At 63.9% G+C, this 26,784-nt stretch overlaps 2 protein-coding genes across 2 annotated transcripts; one reads left to right on the top strand and one right to left on the bottom strand.

Annotated features, from left to right (window-relative positions):
* Positions 1 to 261: 261 nt before the first annotated feature.
* Positions 262 to 2,670, top strand: SELENOM (selenoprotein M). Its single transcript, XM_074159873.1, has 5 exons — positions 262 to 385; positions 454 to 489; positions 584 to 618; positions 1,062 to 1,140; positions 1,233 to 2,670. The coding sequence occupies exons 1-5, from the start codon at positions 266 to 268 to the stop codon at positions 1,443 to 1,445; spliced, it is 483 nt and encodes a 160-aa protein (XP_074015974.1). The 5' UTR covers positions 262 to 265; the 3' UTR covers positions 1,446 to 2,670.
* SMTN (smoothelin) lies at positions 2,644 to 25,784 on the bottom strand. Its single transcript, XM_074159872.1, has 21 exons — positions 25,614 to 25,784; positions 20,264 to 20,424; positions 19,923 to 20,016; positions 19,751 to 19,829; positions 19,313 to 19,656; positions 17,432 to 17,534; positions 16,948 to 17,207; positions 16,748 to 16,811; positions 15,335 to 15,433; positions 14,444 to 14,806; positions 13,260 to 13,363; positions 11,110 to 11,226; positions 9,852 to 10,010; positions 9,683 to 9,758; positions 9,248 to 9,412; positions 8,613 to 8,675; positions 8,382 to 8,445; positions 7,877 to 8,047; positions 7,678 to 7,801; positions 7,454 to 7,605; positions 2,644 to 3,586 (listed from the first exon to the last, which is right to left on the bottom strand). Exons 1-21 carry the CDS (start codon positions 25,662 to 25,664, stop codon positions 3,436 to 3,438), a joined length of 2,964 nt encoding a protein of 987 aa, XP_074015973.1. The 5' UTR covers positions 25,665 to 25,784; the 3' UTR covers positions 2,644 to 3,435.
* Between the last annotated feature and the right edge of the window lie 1,000 nt (positions 25,785 to 26,784).

The raw sequence follows: 26,784 nt of genomic DNA, 5'->3' as shown, positions 1-26,784 counted from the left end.
TGTGAGTGTGCAAGGGGGTGTGCGTGCAAGGCGGGGCGTGCAAAGTGTGTGTGTGTGAGTGCCGGGGCGGGGGGGAGCGTGTGTGTAAATGCACAGCGCGTGAGCGAGCGCAGGGCGTGTGTGCGTGTCTCTGCGCGTGCACGGGCCTCCGCGCGCGCGCGGGCTGCCCCGCCCGGCCCGGGCACGCGCACGCCCGCGTGCGCGTGTGCGTGCCCGGCCCGGGCGGGGCAGCCCGCGCGCGCGCGCCCGTGACGTGGCGGCCGGAATGCTGCCGCTGTCGCTGTCGCTGTCGCTGCTGGTGGCGGCGCTGGCGGCGGGGGACGGCCCGGGACCCCCCCGGCCCCGCGGGGCCGAGCTGCGGGACCTGGCGCGGGGCAAGGTGGAGGTGAGCACGGGGGGGCCGGGGGGGTCGGCGCGGGCGCCGTCGGGGTGACGGGGTCTCTCTTCCCCCAGAGCTGCGGCGGGTGACGGCTGAACCGCCTGAGGGAGGTAGGTGCCGCGGGACCGGCGCGGGGGAGGGGGGCGGGCAGCGCCGGGGCCGCCCCGCCGCTGAGCCGGGCCCGGCTGCCCGCTCTACCCGCAGGTGAAGGCCTTCGTCACCCAGGACATTCCCCTCTAGTACCCGCCGGTGGCCGCGACAGCCCTGAGCCGTGAGCAGCGCTCGGGGTGGGGGCGCTGCCGGGATGGGCGGTGGGAACGGGATGGGGGCGGGCCGGGATGGGGGACAGGACAGGATGCAGTGGAGGACAGAGTGAGACTGGATGAGGACTGGGAAGGGATGGGATGGGACAGAGGATGGTATGGGATGAGGGACAGGATGAGTTGGAGGACGGGTTTGGATGAGGGGTAGAGGATGGGGTGTTTGCGGAACAGGATGAAATGGGATGAGCTGGAGGATGAGATGAGATGAGATGGGATAGGACAGATTGGGATGGGATGAGGTCAGAACATGATTGGATGGAGAACAGGATGGGATGGGAGGGAATAGGATGTGACAGAGGATGCAATGGGGGGCTACGTGGGCCTGTCCAGCACTGTCTGCTCCTTAACACACCACCCAGCCATAACCTGGAGATGAAGCACCTGCCCGGCGCTGACCCCGAGCTCGTGCTCCTCAGCCACCGATACGAGGAGCTGGAGGTGAGTGTGCAGCATGTCACCCGCTGCCACTGGAGGGTCTGGGGTGGTTGGTGTCCCACAGGCACCAGGCTGCAATCCCTGTCTGCGTGCAGAGAATCCCCCTGAGTGACATGACCCGTGAGGAGATCAACCAGCTGGTACAGGAGCTGGGCTTCTACCGCAAGGAGACACCTGATGCCCCTGTGCCTGAGGAGTTCCAGTTTGCCCCTGCCAAGCCTCCCTCTATCCTGCTGCCCCCTCAAGCTCCCACTGCTGACAGCAAGATCCCACCTGAACGTGATGAGGGAGAACACCCAGACCTCTAGCAGGGGGTGCCACACTTGGGAGAGGATCCTGCAGCCAGTCCTCACTGCGCAGGGATGAGGGCATTACAGCAGCTGGGGACAGTGCCCTGGAGTGGCAAAGTTGCCCCTGCTGTTTCTTGGCTGTGTAGCCTCTGCCCTGAGGTTGCCCTGGGTGGCTCTAGCCTTGGGCAGGGACTCCCTGGGCATTGAGGACATCCCAGGGGTCCTGTATGCCTGTTGCTGTCCTCCCTCCCCTGCAGCCCGGTCGGTCTGGAGGAGCAGCGTTCTTCATGCTCCCTTGCCATGCCCTGAGGCTTAGCTGACTCCTGGTGCTGGGCAGTGGTATCCTACCTGCATGGGACAGGATGAAACCCTCAGCAGAAAGCCCCAGGTGCTGAGGGTAGATGTGCTGAGTCCTGGAGGTGGGAGAGCTGCCCCCCGGGGGTATGGCTTTACACCCCAGCGGGGTTGTCTTGTATCCAGCTCCCAGTAAAGCCCTTGCATACGATGGGCTGCACTATGTTGTCTTTCCAGTGGGGGCGGGGGGCTCTGTGGGGCACATCCTGCACTGTTCTGTACTGGGTGTCAGGAGGAGCTGGGTGCCCCAGAGCCCCTCACAGTGGTGGGAGGGGATGGCAGAGTTACCCTGGGTGCACAGCCACCACTGGTGAGCTGACAAACTGTGTCCCATGGCCTAGCCTTGCTGTTCTGTGCCACCCCTTTCCTGATGGATGGATGAGCACCACAGCTTGGGATGAGCTGTCCTTACTGGGGTGCAGGGGCATAGGTGTGACCCCACAAATAGGTCCTGCAGTGGTGAGCCACAGCCCAGTGACTGGTGGCCCAGTGGGGACATTTGGCCCTCAGCTAGGGAAGGGAGCGGGACATGGCTGCACCATCTGCAGACCTGGCTCTGCACAGCCTTAGTGACAACGTGGGATCTTCTCCCTATGCCAGCCCTGGGGGGGGAGGGGGAGGCAGCAAACCAAGAGCCTTTGGTCAGGGCGGGATGTGGATGGTGCCCCTCAGCTCCGGGCATTGTCCCTGAGCAGGAAGAGCAGCATATGCCCTGTGTTCCCTCCCTGGGCTGGGTGAGCAGTGGGCCTGCAGACAGAGGGGCTGGCTGCCATCCCTTCCCCGGGTGCTGTATTGTGCCCTGCACTGGTGGCACAAAGCAGTGGTACAGCCAGGGAGGAGGACCCAAGGCAGAGGCATCACCCTATAGAATAAACCTTTATTGTCTGGCTGGTGTTGGTACACGTGTCAACGTGGGTGTAGAGGCTGTGATGGAGGGGCAAGCAGCGCTGAGCACGTGGTGCCCCAAGCTGGGGAGGAGAGTGGGGTCTGCTGTCCTGGCTCCTTGGGCCCCTCACTCCCCTGGGACCCCTTGCCTCCCCGCCCACTCCCCGGCACACGGGTGCTGCAGCCCCCACGGTGTGGAATTGCCCCAGGATGCATATGTGCAGCGGGAAGCAGGGTGTCAGCACAGGGCCATGGAGCTGTCACAAGGGAGGTGGCACCAAGCAGGGCCTGCAGGGGGTAGAGGGGCCTCCTTGCAGGGTGGCAAGGAGAACCACTTAAGGGTACAATGCCTGTGGGATATACCACGACCCAGCTGGGCTGCATGACCCTGCTCAGCTGCTGACCCCTGCCAGCCCTGGGCCTAAGGGTGCAGCCATGCCCAGGCCTCCCCAGGGACACAGGGGTGCTTCCCATAGGACAAACAACTCCTGAAGAACAAATAACTTAACACACTGGAGCACGGGAGGCGAGCCAAGCTGGGGAGCATCCCTGCCAGCACCTGCCTGGCCCTGCCCACAGGGTTCAGCCCGCAGCCCGCCAGGGCAGAGGGAACTCCAGTGAGGCAGAGCCATGCCCCAGTGGCGGAGCCCCCTGTCCCCAGTGTGGCTGGGGGACAGTGGTCCCCCTGGACCCTCCTGGGGCAGGCAGCTCCCCTGTGCACCAGCAGCCCTGAGAGCAGGGGGCAGCAGGGTGGCAGGCAGGGCAGGCTCTAGCACTCTTTCTGCCGCATGCGCAACTCGTGGCGACGCAGGTGGTTGTAGAGGGACTGCACGTAGGTGAAGACACACTTGGCGTCTGGCTTCTTCCCCATAATCATCATGTCTTCCACCTCCACCAGAGGCACGCAGTCCGCCAGCATCCTGCAGAGACACAGCCTTCAGCACAGTGTAGTTGGGCTGCCCCACCATGGGGGCTGGGACAGGGTCCCACAGCACCCTGGACCTGTTAACACTAGGCACTGCTGCCCTTACCCTCGCTCAGCTCTGGCCCACCCCTCAGCACCCCCAGTCTTGCCCCTCCTGGCACTGGGAAGAGCACATGCTGCCTGCAATGGGGGCTGCCCACCTGCACCCCTTGCCATCCTGGTGCTCTCTGCTGCAGCTCTTGGTGTTGGCAGTCATCCACTGCTTAGGCTGTCCCACCCTCCTTCTCCTCCAGCTGATGCTGGTACATTGTAGGGAGAGACCTGCCTGCCCATATGTGTCTGTGCCGTGCTCCTGCCCTCCCCTGCTCCCTCCCAGCAGGTCCAGGGCCAGTACAGGGCAGTCCTGGTCACACGCTGTCCATTGCTCCTGCCACAAGCCCTGACCCTGCTCCACTGCCCCGCATCAGCTGTGCCAGCCCAGTTCCCGCTCTGGTCCCAGACTGGAGCCCAGGCACAGCACAGTACCGCTGGTGGGGTGGGCATCATCCAGCTTCAACCAGCTCAGCACTGGCCTATGCCTACCACCTCCCAGCCTGGGCACCGGTGCCATGCTGGGGTCTGTGCAGGGCCTGCCCCAACAGCTGTCAATCTTGGGGGGCCCTGGCAGAGCAGCCACAGCTGTCCCCCTGATCCCTGCAGCCTCTGGTTTCTGCTGCTGCCCCTTCTGTGAGATGGCAGCCCTGCCCTCATCATCCAGCTCCCTGGGCTGCAGGTGTTCTCTCTCTCCCCCTAAGCTGAGGCTCCCTGGGCAGCCAGGGGGACTCCAGCTTGAGGGGGCTGCCAGCACCGTTTGGGTAGTCATGACAGCCAGGGCACAGAGGGGACTTGGCCACCTGCATCCTCTTGCCTTTCTGCTGGGGGGTGGTGGATGAGGTACAGAAACAACTCTACCTCTGCTGCCACTCCTCAGCCCTGCTTGGGTCCCTGCAGCCCCTTGGGCAGGGGAGAGATGGTGCCAGAGCACCCCAGGCTGCTGCTGCCAATAGTGGCTGATGTAGCCATAAGTGCCCAGGACAGGGGCTGCACCAGAACCAAGGGGCTGCTTGGCACGCACCAGCATCCTCCGCTGATGCCATGGCTAGCCCAGCTGCTCTGGCCTCAGGGCCACCCTCCAGCAGGGGCTCTGCCCCAATGACAGGGTGCACTGGGCAGCTCAGAGTACAAGGAGGGTCTGCCCACCACCATCACACCACCACCAACCCCACCCCAGGCCCTCTCCCCATCTCCCCAGGCTGCAGTAACCCTACTGCACACCTCAGACCCGCAGCACAGCCCATCCCAGCCCCCTGGGGAACAGCAGGGCCAAGGAGAGCCACCCGGCCCACAGCTCTGCCAGGACCTTGCTCCTGCACCCTACCCCACCAGCTCTCCCCACGGGGCCTCTGCTGCACTGGAGTCAATGGAAGCAATGAGCTCTGAGCCCACAGCCTGGCAGGCACCGGCCCCCACCTCATGATTTGGTCACCCTTGGGAGAGGGGGGCCTTGGGAAAGCCCCTACCTGAGCTCCAGAGGCCCACCACCACCACCAGCCCCAGCTCAGGGGGTGATGGCAAAGCAGCAGCAGCACAAGGAAAGCAGCTCTGCCCTTATAAAGCCATTGTTTGGGTCCCGGTGTGCTGGTGCTGGGTGGAGCCTGGGGGAGCAAGGGCTCCAGCGCCAGCTGGGATGCCCCTGAAGACAGACACAAATACTGCAAGACGAGACAGGACCCAAGCCTTGACTCACACTTTCCAGGCTCCCCACTCTTGCCCATATATGAGCAGGCAGCGCCTTACAGGCAGGGCACCATTGCCCACGCCTGGCCCTGCAGCAGTGGCTGCAGCTCCCCTCCAGTTGCAGCCGGCAGTCCCCGCATACCCCAGGGGAGGGGGAAGGACTGAGAGGGGGCAAGTGTAAGCACTGATGCTGGGGCATCCCGGGGGGACTCACCCCCACCCAGGCAGCACTGCTGAGGCTCATGCTGCTGCAGAGCACCCAGAGTGGCGTCCCCAGCAGCTGATCCCCTGGGTCAGCCCCTGCCAGCAGGGAGGGAAGAGCTGCGACAGCTCTGTTCCCGCTAGTGCCATCCCTGTGGCTGGAAAGCAAACAGCCCCCCAGGGTGACAGTCCCCTCCTCCCCAAACCCCATGGGTGCTATTCTGGAAGGCCAGAGGCCAGCCGGCCACCTCCACCCCTCTCCTGGCCCCACCAGCCAACAATACCAGGACTCGCCCCTCACCCACTGGCATCCCCCAGCCTCTACCCCAGCTGTGGTGGCCACTCCCCGGCCCTTTGGCCAAGGGGTGGTGGTGGGGCACCGGCAGGTATTTGGAGGGGAAGGTTCTCACCATCGCTCCCGGGGGGGTGAAAATGGGCTACGACTTTTTGGTTTTTACCAGCCCCTTCTGGACCAGGCACCGATAGAATTCCTGAATGTATGTGTACACACACTTCCAATCCGGCTCGCGCATCCGGACCATGTCCTCCACGTCCAGCAACTGCGGACAGTCCGCGTGCTTCCTGGGGGCAGGGAGAGAGAGGGGCAAGCCAGTGACCGCAGCCCAGTTGGGGAGGGGAGGAAGAGAGAAAACAAGAGACATGGATCAATGCAGTTCCCGTCCCCCGCCCCGGGCAGATGCTGCTCTGCTCTCGCATGCTCTTGGAGATGCACGATGCAGGGGCAGGAGGGCTCCAGGCACCGCCGCGCCAAGGCCATTCAGTGAGATCTGGGGGGGCATAAGCAAGGGAGGGGAAGGGTAGGTGAGCAGCGTGGAGAGGCGTGAGGTCTAGAGGGGAGGACAGACAGAAGAGAAGTGAGGTGTTCTGGCACGCCAGGTGCTCGGGGAGCGGGTTCCAGAGTGGAGCGGCGCTCTATATAGCCCCTATATAGACCCGCCGGGAGGATGGGAGCGGTAAGCCCAGCCCTCCTGCCCAGCTCCGCTTGGAACCGCATGGCACAGTCCTGGTGCAGGAAGCTCGGGAGAAGATGCTCACAAGAGCTGGAGGAGGAGGAGGAAGGACGAGAGGCCACCTGGATTCCAGGCTGGAGAGATCGATGGCTCTCTCAAGTCCACGCACCGGTTCCCCAATTAAGGCAAAAAGTCCATTATCAGGAGCACCAAGAGCCAGGCACATGGCTCCCTTCTCGCTCCACCGAACAGCACCACAGCACCCAGGGAGCTCATGGGAGCTCCCAGCTCACACCACCGCCCCGGGCACTGGCTGGGATGGGACCCCCACCCACCCAGCCCTGCCCCTGGGCAGGGTGCTGGAGGGGAGGAGGAGCGGGTGGGAGAGAGACAGAAGGAAGGAGAGAGGGGCTGGCTGCCAGCCCTCCAGCTGGATGCACTCCCGACTCTCAGCACCCAGGAAAACTAGAAGCAAAAGGGGAAGGGAAGAGACTGGAGAAGCTGCAATGGTGTTTGAGCTCCTACGACTGTGACAGGAGGCACCTGGCACAGACAAACCCCACTCCCTACTCCCCAGGGGCTGTGGTCCTGCATCCAGCACACCAGGATGGAATGTACTGCCTGTGGCCAGGAAGGCCTGCTGCCCTGCCTTTGGGTGCTCTGCCTCCCCCCCAGAAAGCACAGATCCCCATGCCCACCCTCGCCACACCAGACTGGGCTGCGCTGGCCTCTCATGGCTCTGTCCACACAGCCACTGCTTTCCCCCTGGTGTCCAAACCTTGTTGCATGACATGAAGGAAATTATGCTGACGGACACCCGCCTCCAGTGCCATTGCCCCCCTCACCCTGGGCAGCGAGCAGGAGAACCACCCCGAGCCACCCTAAGCCCACGTGATGGCATAGGAGCTACGTACTCTGCGGAGGAGAAGGCCACCTCGAAGTTGTGGCGGCGGTTCTGGGGCGTCAGCTGGCTGTAATCAAATGCCTCAGGGAAGAAATTGTGGACCAAGGCACAGAAGGCCATGCCGTCACTCCAGCTGGATGAGAAGTTCTGGATGTCCACGTGCTGCAAGGGCAGGATAGTTACCGAGGGGCAGAGTGACTGGCCCTGGGGAGGGGGAGAGGAGGTGGCACTCACCTCATAGCCCCGGGTCTTGGCTCTGCACCAGTCCAGCAACATCTGCTTGATGCTGTTGGCGTTGGGCACACCAAAGCTGGAGGAGCGCTGCACGGCAGTGTGTGCTGCTGCAGGGTTTGGCGAGCTGCAGCAGAAGACACAGGGTGTTATTCATGTGGCACTCACCACCCCAGCCAGCCTGTCCCTGGCCCAGCCTCACCTCCCACCCTCCTTCTGCAGCTTCTCCATCATGGCCTTGCGAGCCTGCGAGGTTGATGTCTTGGGCAGGCTCTGAGCTTTCATCAGCTCCTTCTTCTTCTCAGCCTGGCGCCGCTCCAGCGCGGCCAGGCTGCTCTGCCTGGAGGCACTCTCGTCTTCACGGTCAAAGATGCTGGGAGAGAGACAGACAAGACTAAGGGGGCCGCATGCAGCCTGGAGAAAGGCACGTGGTGGCCTCAGCTCATTGCCAGTCCTGGTGCTTTGGAGACCTCCATGTCCCTGAGACAGAAGCAGGGTGGCTTAAGGTCCCCAGCTAGCAGAGACATCTCCATGCCCATGGAGGGACCTAAGGGGACTGCTGGAGACAACAAGTGTGCCCCAACGACCAGGAGACTTTGGGGACATCCCTGCATGAGGACACTGCAAGCTGGGCAGAGAGGGCTTGTACAAGCAGATGGCTGACAGGGACTCCTTGGGGCTGGCCCCAGGAAGGCACCGCTGCTCACCTGCCTGTCTTCTTAGAAGAGGAGCTGTAGGATGATTTCGTTTGAACGAATGTGCTGTTGCCATCTGCACAGGGAGAGAAAGAGAGAGGCCTTGGGCAGGAGCTGAGGGAAGCAGTGCCTGGCAGGTGGGGGGCTCTGCCCACGCCAGAGGCAGAGATGGCTTGACAGCAGCAATAACCCTGGTGTTACGCCCAGAGGATGCTGCGGGGAAAGGGCAGTGAAAGCTCTTACTGTCTGATCTCCTCATGTAACTCGACTCCATGGTTGTGGTACGGGAGGTCTTGCTGCCATCGCCTGCAGGGTCAAGGCAATGGGGGATAAGCTGGGGCCGAGGGCAGCAGCACTCACTGCTGCCAAGCACCCTTGAATCCATATAGCGCAACAGGGAGAAGTCCCAGGTGGTAGAGCCATAGCCAGAGCAGTGGCAGAGGGGCGACAGATGGCACATGCCCCTCAGGCAGAGCAAAGAGGCCAGTGCAAAGGAGCAAGGAGCTGGAGCATCCCTCAGCCCCCTGCAGTGACTCTTGACTTGAGCCACCCAAGGACTGGGAGAGCAGAGGCATAGGGGACAGGAGATAGGCCCAAGGTGCAGACAAGGCCCCTGCCACTCTGATGTGGCAGAGGATCAGGTGGGAAGTTGCCAGAGCAGATCCCTTAAAGATCCCCAGGCAGGCTCTGGGCAAGCCAGAGGAGATGCAGTAAAACTCAGCCCTGGACCAGAGTCCTGCTCCCAGCATTGTCAAGCCAGACCCAGGACAAGTGTCAAGAGCAGCAGAGAGAAGCTACAGTGGCAGAGTACTGGGAAAGACACTGCACAGCCCCACAAAGGGCAAGGAAGCCCTCTGCCCCCCCAGCACAGCCCATACTAGACTGGATGAGGCGCTCAGTCTTGGTGACGGTGCTGCGTGCCGAGCCATCAGCCGACTGGGTGCTCTGAGTGGTGGTGGTCTCCGTGGTGTGGCCAGGTCTCCCTGCTGTAGCCTGGCTCCTCGTCTCCTGCAGCCGCTGGTCCCGCTCCTTCTCCCGCTGGTCTGCAAACACGGGTGGGAGATGGCATCAGCAAGAGGCAGGGGCAGTGGGCACAGTCCCTGCTACGCCAGGGGCCCTGCTGGCTGCTGCCAGTCCAGAACTGGCTCGTGGGAAGGACGATGTCCTCAGGCTGACACAGCCAGGGGAGCAGAAGACCCAACGCACCCTCCTGCTTCACCACAGCCAGGCCCCACCCCAGCACCCTGCCAGCTCCACCTGCAACGCCTCCGCCAGAGCCCCTGCCCGGGGTGGGGGTCACCATCCCCAAGTACCTCGCTTGCGCTGGCGCAGCTCCCGCATGGCATTTCGAATCAGTCGTCGCTCCTCAAAGTCCGTTGCCTGATCCAGCTGCAGGAGGAGTTGGAGGTCAGCATCACCCCTCTGCCACCAGCTCAGGCTTCCCCTCGCCTTTCCCCAGGAGCCCCGGCTGCAGAGGGGTACCATCTTATCCAGAACATCTTCATCCTCGATCCTGCTCAGTTCCTCGATGTTCAGCTTGCTCCTTCTCTCCAGCTCCCTCACTTGGACCTTCTCCATACCATTGGGCAGCTCTGCCTCCAACCTCGGCGCCTGGGGCTGCTCCACCACCTTGGGCTCCATCTACAAGGACAGCACAGTGCGACTGAGCCCCCGCCAGCTTGGCTACCCTCCCACTCCTCCCCATGCTGCTCAGGGTCCAAGTTCCCCAGTGCCCTGACACTTGCCCAGTGCCACAGGCAGTGGGGACCCTGAAGAAGACGTGCCACATGCGACGCAAGAGCTCACAGATGGTGGGACAGTGCAGGCATCCATGGCGATCGAGTCAGGCAGGGGAGTGCAACAACCTCCTGCAGCACCCCTGCCGTGGGAGGGCCCAGCAGTCGCTGACCTGCTCCCAGTCTCACTGCCAAAATGGCCCCAATTATTCCCCAGCCCCCATCACGGCAGGCTGACGGGGCCCTCCAGCAGGCAGGAGCTGCCCGGATGTTCCAGGCTGGGCAGTGCCTGCTGCCCAGCAGTGGGCAAGGTGCTGGCAAGGCCAGTGCACACCGTTAGCAGCACAAGGGATTTCCAGGGAATTAAGGGACTTAACAGAGAGAAGAGCTTGTGCAGGAGATCAAGAGCCTCCCCCACATCCCTACTCAGGATCTGGGCCAGCTTGGCCCCCGCCAGAGCAAAGCCAGGACGCCAAGTCCCTTTCAGCACGATCCCCCAGCAATGTGCGGCAGGCAGCGGGCCAGGCCCGGAATAGGGCAGGGAGCAGCAGGCAGGAGGTGCTGGCGTTGGGCTGAAGCAGCTCTGCCACACACCTGGCCCTGTCTGGCGTCCTGGTGCCCTGCCATGGGCCAGGTGCAGGGTCAAAGCCACTGGCAGGAGGTGACTCCGGCCATGTGCAGCTATGCCACCACCTGCACCTCACCACCGCTGTGTCAGACAGGGGGTGCAGGACAGCTGTCTGCAGCCCACCTGCCCTCCTGGCTGGCATGCCAGCAATGCAGAGCAGGCAGACACCATTTGTTCACTGCAGCACTGAGCCCAAATGGTGGCAGATCCCAGAGACGCTGCATTGCCTGTGCATGGCAGCCATGGTCCCACCTCATGCCAGGGGCTTCACCTTGGCTCCAGACACCCTCAGGGCTGCCAGGAGCCCCATGGGCCAGTGCCACCCTCCCTTCCCCCCCGCCAGGCGCTGCCGTGGGGCAGGGCTGCCCACACTCACACCACTGTTGCTCCGGGAGAGATGCAGGGTCGATTGCTGGCGTGTGCTGGAGAAAGTGGGCGGATGGGCTACAGGGCCAGTGGATTCCTCAGTGCCCTCAAAGTGGGCGCAAGGGTCCTGTGCTTCCAGAAAGAGGGTGCTGAGGTCCTTCCTGGGGGGCTCCTGGGGCCCAAGCCGCAGTGTCAGCAGGTCGAGGTGGCGGCCCAGGCACACCAGCTCTGCCTGCAGCTCCAGGTGCTCCTCCTCCAGCACCCGCAGCGCTCGCACCAGGGGCTGCACCTGCCGCAACGCCTGCTCCAGTTGCCCATCCACCACCCCCCGGAAAGCCCCCAGCTCCCGCCGCAGCTCCACCAGCTCAGCTGCCCCGGCCTGCACCAGCCCCTCCAGGCTGACCCCCGGCATGGTGGCAGCGCTGGAGCCAGCAGGCACTGCAGCGAGCCACGCTCAGCTGTCCTCTGTCCTTTATAGGGGTGCTGGGGGCACCACCCCCGGCTGGAGGCTGGCCCGGCACGGCTCCGCGCCCACTGGGCTATTCTTGTCGCAGCAGCTGGGGGTCCCGCACAGGGGTGCCGAGGCAGACACTGACACTTGGCAACACTTCCAGGTCCAGGAGGCTTGGAGAGGGGGAGCCCTGCCGAGCGCCCCCCCCTGCTCTGGACACCTGCCAGTGCCCTCGAAGCCAGCCTGGGGGGGCTGTGGGGCACAACGGGTGGGGTAAAGCCCCCATGCGGGAGCAGCCCCAGACCATCGTCATGCCGAGTGCACTCCAGGGCCAGGGACCACCCACACACCCTTTCATCCGAGTGCCCTTCTGCTCCTGGCCAGCATCACCCACAACACACCAACATCTCCAGCCCCAGGCTGACACCGGTGTGAAGGCCTCAGCTACCAGCTATGATTTTTGGGGGCCCCTGTCCCCCTGTGTTGCCCAATGAATTCCCCAGGTCCCCACACAATGGCCATAGGCAGCACCCCACCAGCAAGAGGCCATGATGCAGTAACCTCTGTCCCCACATCCCCACACCCTGCCAGTCCCTCAATCGACCCTACCTGGCAGGGCTGCCAGCACCGCTGCTGCTTCCTCCTCCTCCTCCTCCCTGCCCGCTGGAAACACACCTGGCAGCCGTGGCTCCCGCTAGGCAGTCAATGGGTCTTGAGCCCCCCACCCCGCCAGGCAGTGCCGCTAATACCTTAATGAGAGCTGACGGGCTGCTTGGGCCAAGCCTGCCCAAGCGCATTAGCGTGGGGAAGTCACCCCTCTCATGCGGCGAGCTGCCCATGGGCAGTGGGACCCGCCAGCTAGCGCAGGCAGCACTGGAGGGCAGCCCTGCCAGGCTGCAGGCACTGCCTGCTTCATGCTGGCGGGGGCTGAACCAAGGACGGAGCGAGCCAGCAGCACCATGGCCACCGGCGGTGCCGTGCCCACAAAGGCAGCTGGGCGCGTGCAGGGCCACGAGCGAGGCAGCACCATGACTGACATCCCAGCTCCTGCCAAGGCCCCGTGTGCGAGCGCCTCGCATTACCCTAGATGGGCAGGAGAAGATAAAAGCACTCGAAGGGCTGCATGCACGGGGCTGCCTCCTATGCACACCCAGCACCCCTGCCCCCAGCACCCAGGGGGCCCAAGAATCCCTCAAGCCAGGCAGGCTGGGGCTGCTGCTCTGCTCTTGGCTCGGGATTGCAAAGCAAGAGAGGCCAGGATCTCAGCCTGTGGCTTGAGGGTGAGTCAGAGACCTTCAGGAAGATTCCCCCTTACACTAGGTCCCCAGTGCCATGGTCAAGGTCCACTCCCAGGAGGGAAAACAGAAATGGGTGGTGATAAGCTTTTCCCTGAGCTGCCACCAGCCTAAGAGGTGTTTTAAACAGATGGGGATCCACAAAAAGCTCCCTCCCCCCCCTTTCCAACCCATGTTGGCATACAGTGCAGGGTAGCACAATCCAGGGTGCAGGGGGTTCACGTGGCTGGGGCTGTACATCCACACACAGACCCTGGGGTCTCCCCTGGCTGTAAAGAACCAGTCAGAGCCTCTGGACTGTACTGTCAGCACCCACCCGCCCCACCCTGGGTCACTGCTCCCAAGCCCAGCACCCCTGAGCCGGTGCCCAAGTCAGCCATGGCCCCACATCACTCAGCCCCTCTGGGCACTCACCTTGGTGACATTACTGCTGATACTGCTGACGCTGCAGACACCGCCACCGCTGCTGGGGATGGTGGTGATGTGGATGGGAGTGCCCCGCAGCCCCAGGGTCACCTCTGTAAGAGGAGCAAGAGGCATGCGGGGTTTGCCCCAGCCCCAGCCTGGCACGCTCAGCCCTGCGCCTGGGGATCGGCTCCGGCTGGGCTGCCTGGCTGCCGCACGCATCCTGCCTCAGTGGCAGACACTGAGCTCTGGCATAGGGGAAGGGCTCTGGGAACAGCCAAGGGATGGGGAAGCCAGCCCCCTCTTGCCATGCCGGCTCGACCTTCTCCCCAAGAAAGGGCACTTTCCGCAGTGCTCCAGCTGGAGCCAAGACTCCCTGGTGCGAGGGACAGCCCCAGGAACATCACGAGCCAGCCACAACTGCCAGGGGGCAGGCAGGGCTGGATCAGATACCATGCAGTGGGGGTGGGACAGAGCAGGACAGCGTGGACTCCCCTGGACCAGCAGGTCAGTGGGGACAGAGCATGAACATGGGGCAGACAAGGGGGCAGGGCCATGGGGATGGAGAAGGACCCTGGGCACAAAGGTGACAGGATGGTGGGGATGGGGACAGATGCAGGGCCAGATGGCCTCCCAGTACTGAGATGCCCTGAGCAGGCTGAGCATCCCTGCCACAGGGTGAGGGCTGCCAGGAATGCTCCTGCCCACAGCCTCTGCTCTTCTGGCAGTGCCCACGCTCAGCCTCTAGGTCACCAGCACCCAAATGCCACTGTTGACATGTCCCATCAGTGCCTGGCTGGCCTATCACTGCCCACCTGCCCACTGCTGCCCACACACTTGCTGGTTTCTACTTGCTCACTGGTGCCCACCAACCTCTCAGTACCCACCTGCCCAGTGGCACCCACTTGCTCCACTGCCCAACTGTGCATGTCATCCAGTCAGGAGCACTGTCTCACTGTGCTTATGGTCCTGCCAGTGCCTACCTGTCTGCTGGCAACCCTTTACCTCCACCTCCCCACCTTTCCCAGTCCCACCTCCCTGATTTATGTCCACTCACGGCCATTCTGCCCAGCTGCCATCTTCCCTACCCAGTCTCCCGACAGACACCACCTGCCTGCACTACCCATCTTCCTCATCCCACATCCCGATGGGTGCCCTGCCCGCGCTGCCCCTCTTCCCTGCCCGGTGCCCACCTGCCCGCTGGTTGCCGGGGGCGGCCACAACGCGGGGTGCGTGGTGCTGCACGCGCCCATCCTTGATCTCGATGGTGAAGTAGGTCTTCATGCCGTCGAGGCCGGGAGCGGGGCCGGGGCCGGGGCCAGCAGGGACCGGGAGCGTGGCCGGGCGCTGCTCTGCGCCGCCGCCGCCGCGCGCGTTTTGAGCGGGTCCCGGCGGGGCCGTGCGGGGCCCCCGCTGCCATTGGCCGGGCCTGGCCCGCCCCCCCGAGCCGCCCGCCCCCGTCGGGCCGAGGGCCGGCCCCGGGCCCACCGGGGTGAAGCGCTGGGCGCGCTCCCGCACCGAGGCGGCCCGCGGCGGGGGCCCGGCGGGGCTCGGCTCTGCGGGGGAGAGGCGCGGCGGGGTCACCGGGACTGCAGCGACCCACGGGTGTCCCCACCACGCATGCTGCACCCCTCTCCCCAGCCCCACACGATGCATCATGATGCTCCCCCCCCACCCGGATCCCCTCTACAATGCATGCTGCCCCCTGCCCTAGGGCACCCCACCATGCATGCACCACGATGTGCGTCACCCCCATCCCCCGGTCCCCTGCCACACATGCAGCACCCCACAACGCATGCTGTCCCCCAGACACCCCACCACCCACGCAACCCCTCTGGATAATGCTCCCCCACCCCAGGTGCCTGCGGCCCTTCAAAGCTTCTGCCCCTCCACTTCTGCTGGGGTCTGGCTGCTCATGCACACGGGTGGGGAGGGATGGGTGCTGAGCAGGGGGCAGTAAAGCAGGTGGGCAGCCAGCCCTGCTCAGCCAGCAGCATCCTGCCACCACAGAGCGCTGCTACATCGCAGATCTCCATCCACTGGGAAGCGGCGAAAGCAGAGGCAGCCACAGCCCAGGACCTTACCTGTGCGGCCAGTCGGGCATAGGGAGGAGGGCACTTGCTCCCACCGGTGAGTGTTCAGGCGAGTCGGGGTCCCCACTAGGTCCTGGGTAGGCACTGCCACTTGGGAAGGGACAGGCCAGATATGCAAGGAACGGGGCAAGGGAGCAGGGGATGAGTGCAGCACAGGGTGCTGTTGCCATCCTTCCCCTCCCAAGCAGAGCACCCTGAGGTCCCCCTCCCTGTCACCCCACAGTCCCCAGAGCACATTGCCAAAACCCATCAACACCTGCAGGATGCCGGCTGTGTCCTGCAGTGCCAAACCACACTGTAAGGGAGGGCAAGGCACAGATTGGAGTACCTGTGCCCTATCAGCACATCAGCACAGTGAGTGGTACCCAGGGTTTGTGCAGAGAGATAGGGATCACCCCTGCACCCACCAGGCCTGGCAGAGCAGGGCTAGCCCAGCATTGCCTCTGAAAAGGAGGGTGAGGGGGCCCAGTGGCTCAGCCCCCACCCAGGGAGCACATGGGTGCAGGCAGGCACTGAACAGGCAGCACTCTGGCATGGGGCCGGAGTTGCTGATGCCCAAGCGGGAGGGCAGCTCAGCCTTTCCCCAGCACCCAGGTTTGAGCCCCCAGGTGAGGCAAAGTGGGTTGGGTCCTGCACACTTCCCTCCGCCCCGGTGGCGTGTCGTGCTGCAGCCCACCATCCCATGGCATCTCCCCAGGGTTTCTGCCTTCCCAGGAGCCAGCAGACCCACAGGGCTTCTTGGAGGAAAGGGGCCTCTGCCTGCAAGGGTGGCCCTGAGTGGGAACCTTGACCCTGGGGACAGAGCACTGCTCTGGTTTCTTAACCCCTGTTTCCTCCCAGCACAGCCACAACCTCAGGGATGGTTTTCCCAGCACTAGGAAGAAGGCAGCTGCTGGCAACTGTGATCCCTCAAGGCTACAGGGAGGACCCAGAGGGTACTGGGCCCTGGCTGGGCCAGCGAGTGCAGCCTCAGGAAGGTCAGGGCCAGCCAGCGCACAGCTCCTGGCCTTATTGGGACAAAGAATGCAAAAGGCTGGAGTTTGCTGCAGGCACCGTTTCCCTTTCATGGCCGTGCTGCCACCCAGCCTGGAGCTGGGGGACTGGTAAACAGCCCGCCAGGCACCCTGCTTCCCTAGCACCCAGCTGGGGCAGGCACTGTTACCACACAGCCAGGCAGCAAATGGCCACCAGCTGGGGATGACCTTAGCCTGGCCACGTCCTGCCCTCACATTCCTGCCCCAGCCCTTGTGGACTTGTCACATCCCCAGGGCTGATGCCCTTGCCCATGCTGCTGGGATGCACGTGCTGCAGGGCAGGGACGCAGTAGAGGCCCCCTAAAGGGCATTGTCCAGCTGGGGGCGGGGGGGCACAGCCCCAGCACTCCCCCCATGGGGCTGCACTTACCCGATGGCGGCTCACCACGCCTCCTGGCCGGTGCTGGCACCTGGCTGCGCACCCCGACACCAAGCTGCAGGGAGGGAAAGGGGCAAAGCTGGGGGGGCACACGCACCCTCCTACGCCATCAAGCTGCCTTCACCCACAGGACCACCAGCCTCTGGTGAAGAGGGCAGGGGCGACCCCAGCCTGTGCCACCACTTCTGTACCTGGCTGCCCCGGCTGCCAGCACTGGGATGGCCCATGGGGGACTGCTCCACCCAGTGGCTTTGCCCTCCACTGGGCTCCTGGGCAGTGGCAGGGCTGCGTGGGCTCCCTTCCTTCCAGGCCACCTGGTGCTGCCCCTTGGGCTGAGCCTCGCCCAGGGAGCACAGCTGGACCTGCTCTGGCTCCTCACCATCTTCAAGCTCCAGACCAGGTTCCGGGGCCTGCTTCAGCTCCAGGAGCACGAGAGTCCCTGAGACCATGGCTGTGGGAGAGAGAAGAGGCTCTGCAAGGGCATAGACTGAGGCTGCCTGCAGAGCACCCCTGCTCCTGCAGCCCTACCAGGCGCCTGGCTCCCCTGTCTGCACCTTTGGGAGATGCCATGCTGCCTTCTCCATCCTCCCACCCCTGCCCACAGCCGGCCATGGCCCTGCTCTGGCCCCAGGCACACTCTTGGATGGGCTTTGCCACAGGCATTTGGGAACTCACCCTGGGTACTGGGTTTCTGGGGGTCTCCTGCCTGCTGACTGCGTAGCTCCTGCATCCCAGCTGGGACGTGCTCCTGCTCCACCACGTCGTCTTGTTCATAGGCCTGCAGAGAGCAGGGGGTGAGAGCAGCACCAGCCCCGCCCCGGTGTCTGACTGGGTTACCCTGTCCCATCCCTGCTGCCCAGCCAGGGACATGCTGCAGTTTCCCATGACACTCAGGTCCCTGCCTGATGCTGCTGGGGATGGACAGACCACCCCTGCACAGGGGTCACTGCAGAAGGCTGGCAGGGGGACAAGTGTCCTCACACCCTGCTGCTTCCACTGGGCAGGGAGGGGGACGCTGTGCCTAATGAAGGCGGGGGGGGGGGGGGGGGGGCAAACCCCGCACACCTCTGGGGCTCCTGGCACTCCTCTGTATGGGGCTGATAAGCACCAGGGCATGGAGCTGGCTCTTGCATTCCTCTGTAGCCCCTGCCATGAGTACAACAGCCTTGTCCAGCATGGATGCCAGGAGGTGGGAGGAGAGGACAGCCCCTGCCCAGTGCCCCTGCCCCCTCCTGCCCCCCAGCCCAGGCACCTCAGGGCTCTGCGAGACAGGAAGCACCCAGTTTTGCATCATCCTGTCCCTGCCCACAGCACCACCAGCTCTGTTTGACAAACAATGGGATGATCTGGGTGCAGGACCACACACTCACATCAGAGTGGCAAGGACATGCAAGTGACAGATATGTCCATGACACAGGCCTGACAAGGGCCAGGGTGTTCTGGTGTGACCAGTAGCACAGGGGGCCAGTCCTGGCTTTGCCAGTGCCTCTAGGAGCACCACGGGCTCCAGGTGCTGGTGTGACTCTCTGAGGGGGCACAGGGGAACCAGGATCCAAACCCAGGTGCCACTGCAGCTGCTGTTTAAGGGGAATGGCCTTGGGTTTGGAATAATCAGCCAGCCAGAGTGGGAGAGCCCTGCTGGCTGCTCGGAAGATGTCCCAGCACGGCCAGGACCAGGGGTAGTGTGCCAGCACATCCAGATGGGGAAGGCAGACAATGCTGAAAGGTGGCACAGGGCTATGTCCCCCATACCCCCACAGACTCTTGCCATGGCCCTGGGGCAGTCAGAGGGGGAAACTGGGCTGAATGGAAGTGGATGTGGGGACCCACACCTTCCCACACAGCTGTGGATACAACCGCTGCTACTCCCTTCTCCACCCTCTCCTCTAAAGGGCAACCCTGCGTAGTGTCTCTGCAGGGACCTCCTACTGCCAGAGTCATTGTCCCCTGTGGGGTCACCACTGCTCCGCAGGAAACCCAGGCTTTCACCCATTCCTTCCAGCCCTGCCCATCAGCTCATCTTTCCCCCAGCCAGAGAGTCCCCACCATGGCTGGTGGGCACCAGCATCACTCTAGAGCGAGCCTCGGCCCCTCAAGGGCCAGCAGGAACGATCAGCACAGGGAGGATCAAGGTTTCTGCCTGCACAAGGGGACTGATGCAAGCAGCTGCTGCAGACAGGACAAGCGTTCATCACCTCCCAAGAGCACCATCCCCACAGAGTCACAGCAGGGAGGGGTGCAGCAAGCGGTCGGAGGGGCACCGCTGATCCCTCACCTGCAGCACTTCTGCCCAGGCTGCATCCTCAGGGAGAAGCCCAGGGCACCCAGACCTTAGGTCCCAGCCCCAGCTCACCACTTCTAGGGCCACACTGGCACAGCCCAGCTACATCCCCCATGTCCCCAGAGACCCCATCTCCACCTGCACCTGTCCCCTCAGGTGGGTGAACCCAGCTTGCCTGGGGGCTTATGCTCCAGGCAGACTGGCACAGGAGCCCAAGGGAAGGGCAAGGAGGTCTCTGGTGGTCCTGTCCCCCCAGCAGTGCCCTGTGCACTCACCGCTGAGCTTTCTGGCTCCTGAGCAGAGAGCAGCTCTGCAGCCCCCCGATGGCCACTCTCGCCTGGCACAGCCAGCGTTGGCTGCTCTGCATCATCCCGCTGGCTGCTCTCCTCACTCCTAGCTGTAGCTGTGGCCAAGGGCTCAGTGCTGCCCTCGCCATGGCTCTCTCCGCTCTCAGTCAGGGCCGGCAGCTCAGTAGCGCCTCTTGAGCTGTTCTTCCCACTCCCAGCCTGGGCTGGAGTTTCAGCATCATCCCTCTGGCTGCTTTTCACATCCCCGGGCGCAGCAGGGAGCTCATTGCCATCCTTCCGTCTGCTCTGTGTGTTTCCAGCCAGGGTTGCAGCTGGATGGGAGCAAAGATAGTGTTTAGAAAGGAGCTGCCCACATCCTGGGCTCTCTGGAGTAGCCACCCCCAGGATGTGGGGACAGTGCCTAACCTTCAATCTCCTCAGCCCGCAGCTTGCGGATGGCAGCTCGGATCAGCTTGCGCTCCTCATACTCACCCGCCGCCCGCAGCTGCAAGAGGGAAAGAACCGGGAGAGAGGCAGGGTCAGCCCCGGCACACGGTCAGCCCCGGCACACGGTCAGCCCCGGCACACGGTCACTCACCAGTTTTGTCAGCTCCTCCACATCAGTGATGGCTTCGAGCTGCCTCGACAAGGCAGCCAGGGTTGCCTGCTGCTCCTCCTCCAGGCGCCGGGACCTGCGCAGGGGGGAGAGAAGGCAGCCAGGAGCTGCCGTGGGAGCTCGGGAGCAAAGTCCCCTTGTGGGCAGCCGGTAAATTCAGGCAATGGGCCCCTCTCGCATGCCAAGCTGTCTGACACCAGGCTGCTCCCACTCTCACACCCACCCAAATGTGCCCAAGCCACAGTGGGGCCAGGCATCGAAGCCACCATCCCCTGGGGCAGAGGCAGGGGGTGAGCGGGACCCCAGCCCCACGCCAGACTCACCGTGGCCAGTTCTCCTTGTCGTCCTGCCGGAGGCTGCCACGCTCTGTGCGGAAGCGCTTGGATGCCAGCGCCTCCTCGTCCCGCTCCAGCTCTTGCCGCTGCAGCTCCCTGATGGCCGAGCGAATGCGGCGTCGCTCAGCCAGATCCAGCGTTGCTTCCAGCTGGGTGTTACAGGGCAGGGCTCAGCACCAGCTCTGGCCACTGCAGCCCCCTGGCTCATCCCTGGTGCCACCCTCCGCTGGGCTGCCCACACACTGTACAATGGGACCATCTGTCTGGCAGGGCCCACGCACACGGCACATGCTGCCCGGCACTGCCAGGTCCCACGGGGAGCAGACATGGCCCCCCCAAGGGCAGGATGCTGGGACCAGCCATGGTAAGGAAGGGCTGCCACAGTGGTACTGAGACCTCCAGGCTTGTGAGGGGCAAGGAGACAGGGGCACATGGCATGAACGCCCCTCGGTTGTCTATGTAGTCCCCAAGGGTTGGTTCCCTGCAGCCCTGTCCCCCCATGGCCACCCACACAGGGACGAGATCTCCCACCCATGCCAGCCCTTCCAGCAGCAGAGTTTGTTCCCATCCCACTAGATGATCTATATGGTCCCTTCCAACTCTAAAAAAATTCAGTGAAATTCAGTGAAATCCCTGTGGCCCCCAGAAGGTGCTGACTGGGAGGGTCTCAGCACCCCACTAAGAAATGGTCTCCCCCAACACCCCTCCCCACCCTCACCCAGCTCTTGGAGCCAAATCCATGAGTGGAATCTGTCCTTAATCAAAATCCAACCCTCTGTATGTGGGAAGTGTGGCCATGACCCCAGCCCTGCCATGAACATCTCATGGGTGCTCCTCAGCCCACCCAAGGCTGCCCGCCAGGACTTGGCATGGGCACCCAGAACTGCTTCCCCTTTTCCAGATAAGGTCCACAGTCCCATCCCTGCCACCGGCCCAAGTGCTTTGAGGGGGCCATGCACAGCCCACCCACACTGAAGGGGCGCAGAAGGCCGCTGGATCTGTGGAGAAAGGCCAGCCAGGGCAGGCACGGCCCCACTGTCCTCCCACTGTCCTGCTGTGAGACATCAAGACCAACACAGTGCTGGGAACCCAGGAGGTGATTTCCCATGGAGCTCGCTAAAAATAAACCCTGTTACCCAAAGCAGCTGCTGTCAGCGTCAAGCATGCAGGGAGCAGCTGCAGCTGTGCCACAGGACAAGAGCATCAGTCCCTTTCCTTCCAGTCCCACAGGCCACCACCAGGCCACTCGTCCAGGCTCCTCAAATTCCGCTGCAGTGGGAACCCATGGTCAGTCCCGCAGCAGGACCCAGGCTGAGCAGTGCCAACGGTGCCAAACCACCATCCGCAAGCAGAAACCCCCCTGCACCAAGACCTCAGCAAAGCCATCACACTTCACCCTCCCTCCTCAGGGACTGGGGAACTAGGTGAGGATATTTCCACCCCAGTGAAGCCAGCAGGCACAGAGCCCCCACGAACCACCCCAGTGGTGGCCAAAATTCTGATCCTCCAGCCCCTGCCAGCCTCGAGGCCCAGCCAGGAACATTACCCTTTCCCAGATGGGAAGATCCCAGCAAGATTCTCAACAGCCAGGACAACCGACCCCTAAGACAGCTCTCCCCAGCCAGCCCAGCACTAAAAATGCGTGCAACCTTGGGGGCAGCTGCTTGAGGCTGGTGTGCTCCCTCCCACCCTGGCAGCCCCCACCATGCTGGCTGGCAGTGCCATCCCTCACAGTATGCTGCAGCTGCTTATCACATGCCACAGCAACACAAGCATCTGCCTCCTGGCTGGAGCTGCAGCCTGCAGCCCCCCTGGGCTCTTACCCAGAGCCAGCACCCCCACCAGCATAAGGGCAGGAAAGAGTAAGAGCTGCTGTGCTGCCGGGGCAGGGTGATGTCAGGGAGGAAACCAGTCCCTCCATCCACATGGACCTCCCATTTCCTGTCTGCGCTATGCCTGTCTGCCTGCCCCATGCAGCTTCTGCACCCTGGGGATGCTCCCACAGGCAGGGACGCTGGCTGCCAGGACAAAGGTACCGAGTTGGGGCCTTTCCCCTGCCACTCCAGCAGACACAGTGGCCACTCTGGCTGGCCAGGCAGCCCAGTTCTGCTGTGCGTGGGATGGCAGTGATGGAGCCTGGTCCAGCGCAAAACGAGGAGCTGAAGGCAGAGGTTCCGTGGCAAGCATGGCTCTCCCTGCAGCTGTGCGAAGGCCTCGAGGACAGAAAAACACTCCTGCGCTGCACACCAGGAGGCTGAAGCCCTGGCCCTTCCCTAAATAAGCTGCTGGCGGTGCATGGCTCAGTCCCAGCAGTGGCTCAGGGCGACAGGGGAGCAGCAGCTGTAGGAGCCAAGAGTGCTGGAAAGGGTGGGACATGACAGGACACCAGCCCTGCACACCCCAGAGCAGGGGTCACCCTGGCACCCACATGCTGTGTGACACCCAGCTCCAGGGTCTGCCCTGCCCAGGAGACTCCAGTTGGGACCTGACATGCACCTGGATCCTGGAAGGCTTCCCCCACAGGAGAAACAGCAGCAGGGGCAGGAGAAAGAGCCTCAGCCCAAGTCCACATCAGCAGGAAGCCAGGATGAGGCAAACAAGTGGCTTTGGAGGCTCCATGGCCAGCAGCGAGGGAGAGCATGCCGGAAACCACAGCTGGAGCCAGGGGGTGGGAAGGGGATGAGGGGCCCAACCCTGCCAGCACAGGCAGGCCCAGGGATCAGCACATGCCAGGGCCCCACCAGCCCTGCCCAGTCGGCAGCAAATTAATGGTTACGAGCAAACGCCCGCCTCAGCACACACACAAAGTGGCTTTGTGAAAAGGGTGCTGGCAAGGCACCCGTGGGCTGCTTTCCCAATGCTGCCCAAGCACAGCAGTGTTCAGAGCCCCAGCATGGCTAGTGGCTCCTCTGGGAGGGCTGTAATTAGCCCTGCATCCATCTGGCTCCCTGGAGCGGCTGAGCACAGAGCATTTGGGAGGCTGGAGCCCAGCCACAGGGAAACCGCTCTGGGGAAGGGGCCAGGCACATCAAGAACTTCCTGCAGCCCCAGGCTTTGCTGTCACCTTTGGAAGGAGCCATGGAGAATGTGGCTGCCTCCTAGGCAGAGGAAAGCAGGAAGAACAGCTTGGTGATGGGGACAGGGCAGGGATGCAATGCTCCTCAGGGCCATTGAAGCCTTTGCCAAAGGGGACCTCATGGCCATGACTTTACTAGCTCAAGCCTGCCCTGCCTTTAAAGGAATTTGCATCATGCCTGTTTAATTAATCAGGCTGAGATATAGAGGGGGTGGGAGAGGGGAGCATTCCCCAGCCTAGGGCCAGCTGACCACAGCCTGGAGCTCAGCACAGCCCCAAGTGCTCAAATCACCATGTGCTTCCAGACACCCAGGTAAGGGCCACCCTGCAGCAGCACCCACCCCATTCCCTGCAGCTCCCTCCCCAGGCTCCTCCAAGCCCTTTGCCATCTTCACGCTGCACCATGGGTTCATCCCAGCTGGCCTCCCCAAGACCAGGGTACCAGCAGGCAGCTGGGGAGGGAACAACATGGATACCTAAGGGAAGGAGGCAGGGGGGCAGAGGCTCCCCAGCAGCTCCCAGTCCAGCCACAGTCCCAGCGAGGGGGCTGCAGGGACCTGCTCATGTCCCTCAGCCTCCTTCTTCCAGGACCCCTAGGGATGTCACATGCTGCTGCCAAGGTCTTACTTGCTAGAAAGGAGGAGGAGAAGCAGCCCAGAGCCGAGGGCTGGGGAGAGCAAAGGAGCAGGCAGGAAGCGGTGGGAGAGGCAGTTTTCCCTTATATGGGCTAATCCTCTTCCAGCTGAGCAGAGCCAAAACCTAACCAGAAAGAAAAATAATTCCTTCCCCGCCTCACATCAGGCTTTCCCCAGCCCATGCCACAGAGGCGCAGGGAGACCCACGCCACAAGCAGGGTACTCTGGGGATACAAAGCCCCAGCTGGTTAAAGATGAAGACCCCAGGAGAAGCAGCATTTGCTGCGTGGGTAAGATCCACCTCCCCGAGCTGGCTGGAGACCCTGCCACACCACAACCTCCCTACACACCCCCATCATGGCTCCTGGGGCTCCATCTCAGCTCAGAGACTTCAGCCGGGACATGGCAGAGCTGGAGCACTGGGGGGATGGGGAGAAACCCAGACCACCCATCCCCACACCTCCAGGGCCCCTTGTTGGCCTCGACGCCATCCCATGAAGACCAGTGGGCTCCTCAGTGCAGGAGCAACAGGCAGGTCTATGCGTTGTCACCCAGAGCAGGCCAAGGATAGCACATCAAGAGGCTCTGGCTCTGGGCCCCATGCCAACCCCCTGCCCACAGCAGAGCGCAGCTCCCGCTTCCCACTGGTGCCGTGGCACCCCGACTCTTTCCTAGTCACGCACACATGCCTTCCCAGCTGACTCAGCTTCCTGCTGTAACCATTCCCCAGTGCTAGCCCGGTCCACTCTGTGCTCAGCTCCTGGAGCACCCAGCAAACCCCAGCCCCAAGCTCGTGGTGCCCCAGGGCTGGAGGGGAGGTGGTGGGACTGCCCATAGTCAGGTAGAACTTTTGTAGGGCTTCCCACCAAAACAGCCCTGGCCAAGCATGTCAGAGCCTGACACCCAGAGTTCAACCTTTGGGACACCCAGGCGCTCATCCGCGACAAGGCCAAGGCTCACCTCCGCCTCTGGTTCCCAGGGGAACAAACAGAGCAGGGAAGTGACTCGGACAAAGGAGGGGATGCCCATCTGTGCGGGCACAGGGTCTGGGGAGCAGCCCCTGGCACCAAGCCAGCCCCAGGCCACACCGGAGCAGAGACTCAGGCCAAATGGTGGCCGGCACCAGGAGAGCAGCGAGCAGGTCCGGCGGCAGTACACATCTCGGGCAGGAGCCAAAGAGATAGAGTCAAGGGACAGACACTACAGCCTAAGCACAAAGGGCCAAGTGTGGCCAAAGCAGCGGGGCCAGAGTCTCTGGAGTCACTGAGGCAGGACAAGGGCTTGTGCCGACCCAGGCCAGCTCGGGCCCCTGAGGTGCTGCTACCCGGCAGCCCCCAAGCACCGCAACAGCTCCTTGCCAGCGGCCCCGCTCACTCCCCGAGCTGAGGGGCTGCGGCAGGCCCACCGCCTGCGGAGGGAGGTGCGGGCAGGCCCACGCTCAGCGCCTAGAAGTCGCCAGGCTGCCTGCGCCTCAGAGAGCCGCCACCTCCCCGCCCTCGGCGGGGCGCAAGGAGCCGGGGCACCACCGGGCACACGCCGACCTGCTCCCCCCAGGAGCCGCCACCAGCGAGCAACGGCTGCGGGCAGCGCACTCCGTGCCCCGGCCCAACCCGCCGCGGGAACTCACCAGCTTCCGCAGCGCTCCCTCATCCATGCCGAGGAGATTCTCCTGGGACATCCCGCCCGCCCCGCCGGGGCCGGAGCCCGCTGCCGCCGCCAGCGGGAACTCAGACAACAAAAGACGACCGGGGCAGAGCGTCCCCGCGCTCAGGCTCGGCTCGACCCCCGCTCCGTCCCAGCTCCCGCAGCGCCGCGGCCGCCCGCCGATTCCCGCCGCCCGGCCCCGCCCACCCCCGCGCCCGCCGCCGCCGTCATTGGCTCTTCGCGCCGGGCGGGGCGGTCCGGCCCCACCCCGCCCACCCCCGCGCGAGGCGGCACGAGAGGGGGTCCCGGTGCCCGGTCCGGCCCCGGCCCCGCGGAGCCCAGCCCAGCCGCCGCGCCGCGGGCTCCGGGCGCCCGGCTCCCTCCCGCCCCGCGGGGAGCCGCCGCAGGAGGCCCGCCCGCCCGCGCCGTGGAGCTCGGGCCTGGCCCCCTTGAGCGGCCACGGTGCACCCGGACGCTCCCCCGCGGGGCCGTCCCGGCGCCGCCCTTCGCGGCAGCTTTCAGCAGCCCCCGAGCGTGGGTGTAGCGCTGCCTGCAGAGCCCCCCTGCGCCCCCCGCCCTTCCCGCTGCCGCAGAGGGGTGCGGGTGGGAGAGGCCGCCCCCCTCTTCCCCCCTCGGACCGGCCTCGTCCAGGGACCCCCCCCCCAACCTCTCCCTGCCCGGGGCGGGGGCCGCTCCCGCCCGCGGGAGAAGCTGCTGCAGCTCCAGCTTGTGCGGTGCGGGGTGGAGGGTTGCCCAGCACCTCCGGCACAGGGCCCTTTCCCCACCGCGCCCGAGGGGAGGTCATACTGTGGGGGACACCCCTGAACACTCTGGGGGGCTCATTACACCCTCTTCCTGACACCTCTGCAAGATTAATTCCCAGGGCACCACCAGAGCCTCCCACCCCATAAAGGCTTCCTGAGGACATGGGTGTGTGGCCCCATATGGTCCCAGTGCTTGCTCACACTCAGAAGCTGCTTGTGGTGTCCTCAGCCCTTCCTGGCCCTGCAACGTCCCATAGGAGTCTGGTGTGGCCCATACCTCTCTCAGTCCGACTTCTGCTGCCCCAGGACAGGGTATAAATACTCCTGTACCACTGCCAGAGGGGCTGTCTCCCACCCAGGGGTATGAGCAACGGGGGACATAGGGGTTTA

Source organism: Numenius arquata, chromosome 16 (assembly GCF_964106895.1).
Source record: "Numenius arquata chromosome 16, bNumArq3.hap1.1, whole genome shotgun sequence".
In the NCBI taxonomy this organism is placed as follows: domain Eukaryota; kingdom Metazoa; phylum Chordata; class Aves; order Charadriiformes; family Scolopacidae; genus Numenius; species Numenius arquata.
This window is presented reverse-complemented; position numbering and strand designations above follow the sequence as displayed.

Coding starts and splice junctions, on each gene's coding strand:
- SMTN (XM_074159872.1), bottom strand. CDS start 25,664: ATGTCCCAGGAGAATCTCCTCGGCATGGATGAGGGAGCGCTGCGGAAG. Junction 11,227..13,259: donor TCAGCAGTAATGTCACCAAG/GTGAGTGCCCAG, acceptor CTGGAAGCACAG/GACCCTTGCGCCCACTTTGA. Junction 3,587..7,453: donor GTGGCCTTCTCCTCCGCAGA/GTACGTAGCTCC, acceptor GTGTCTCTGCAG/GATGCTGGCGGACTGCGTGC.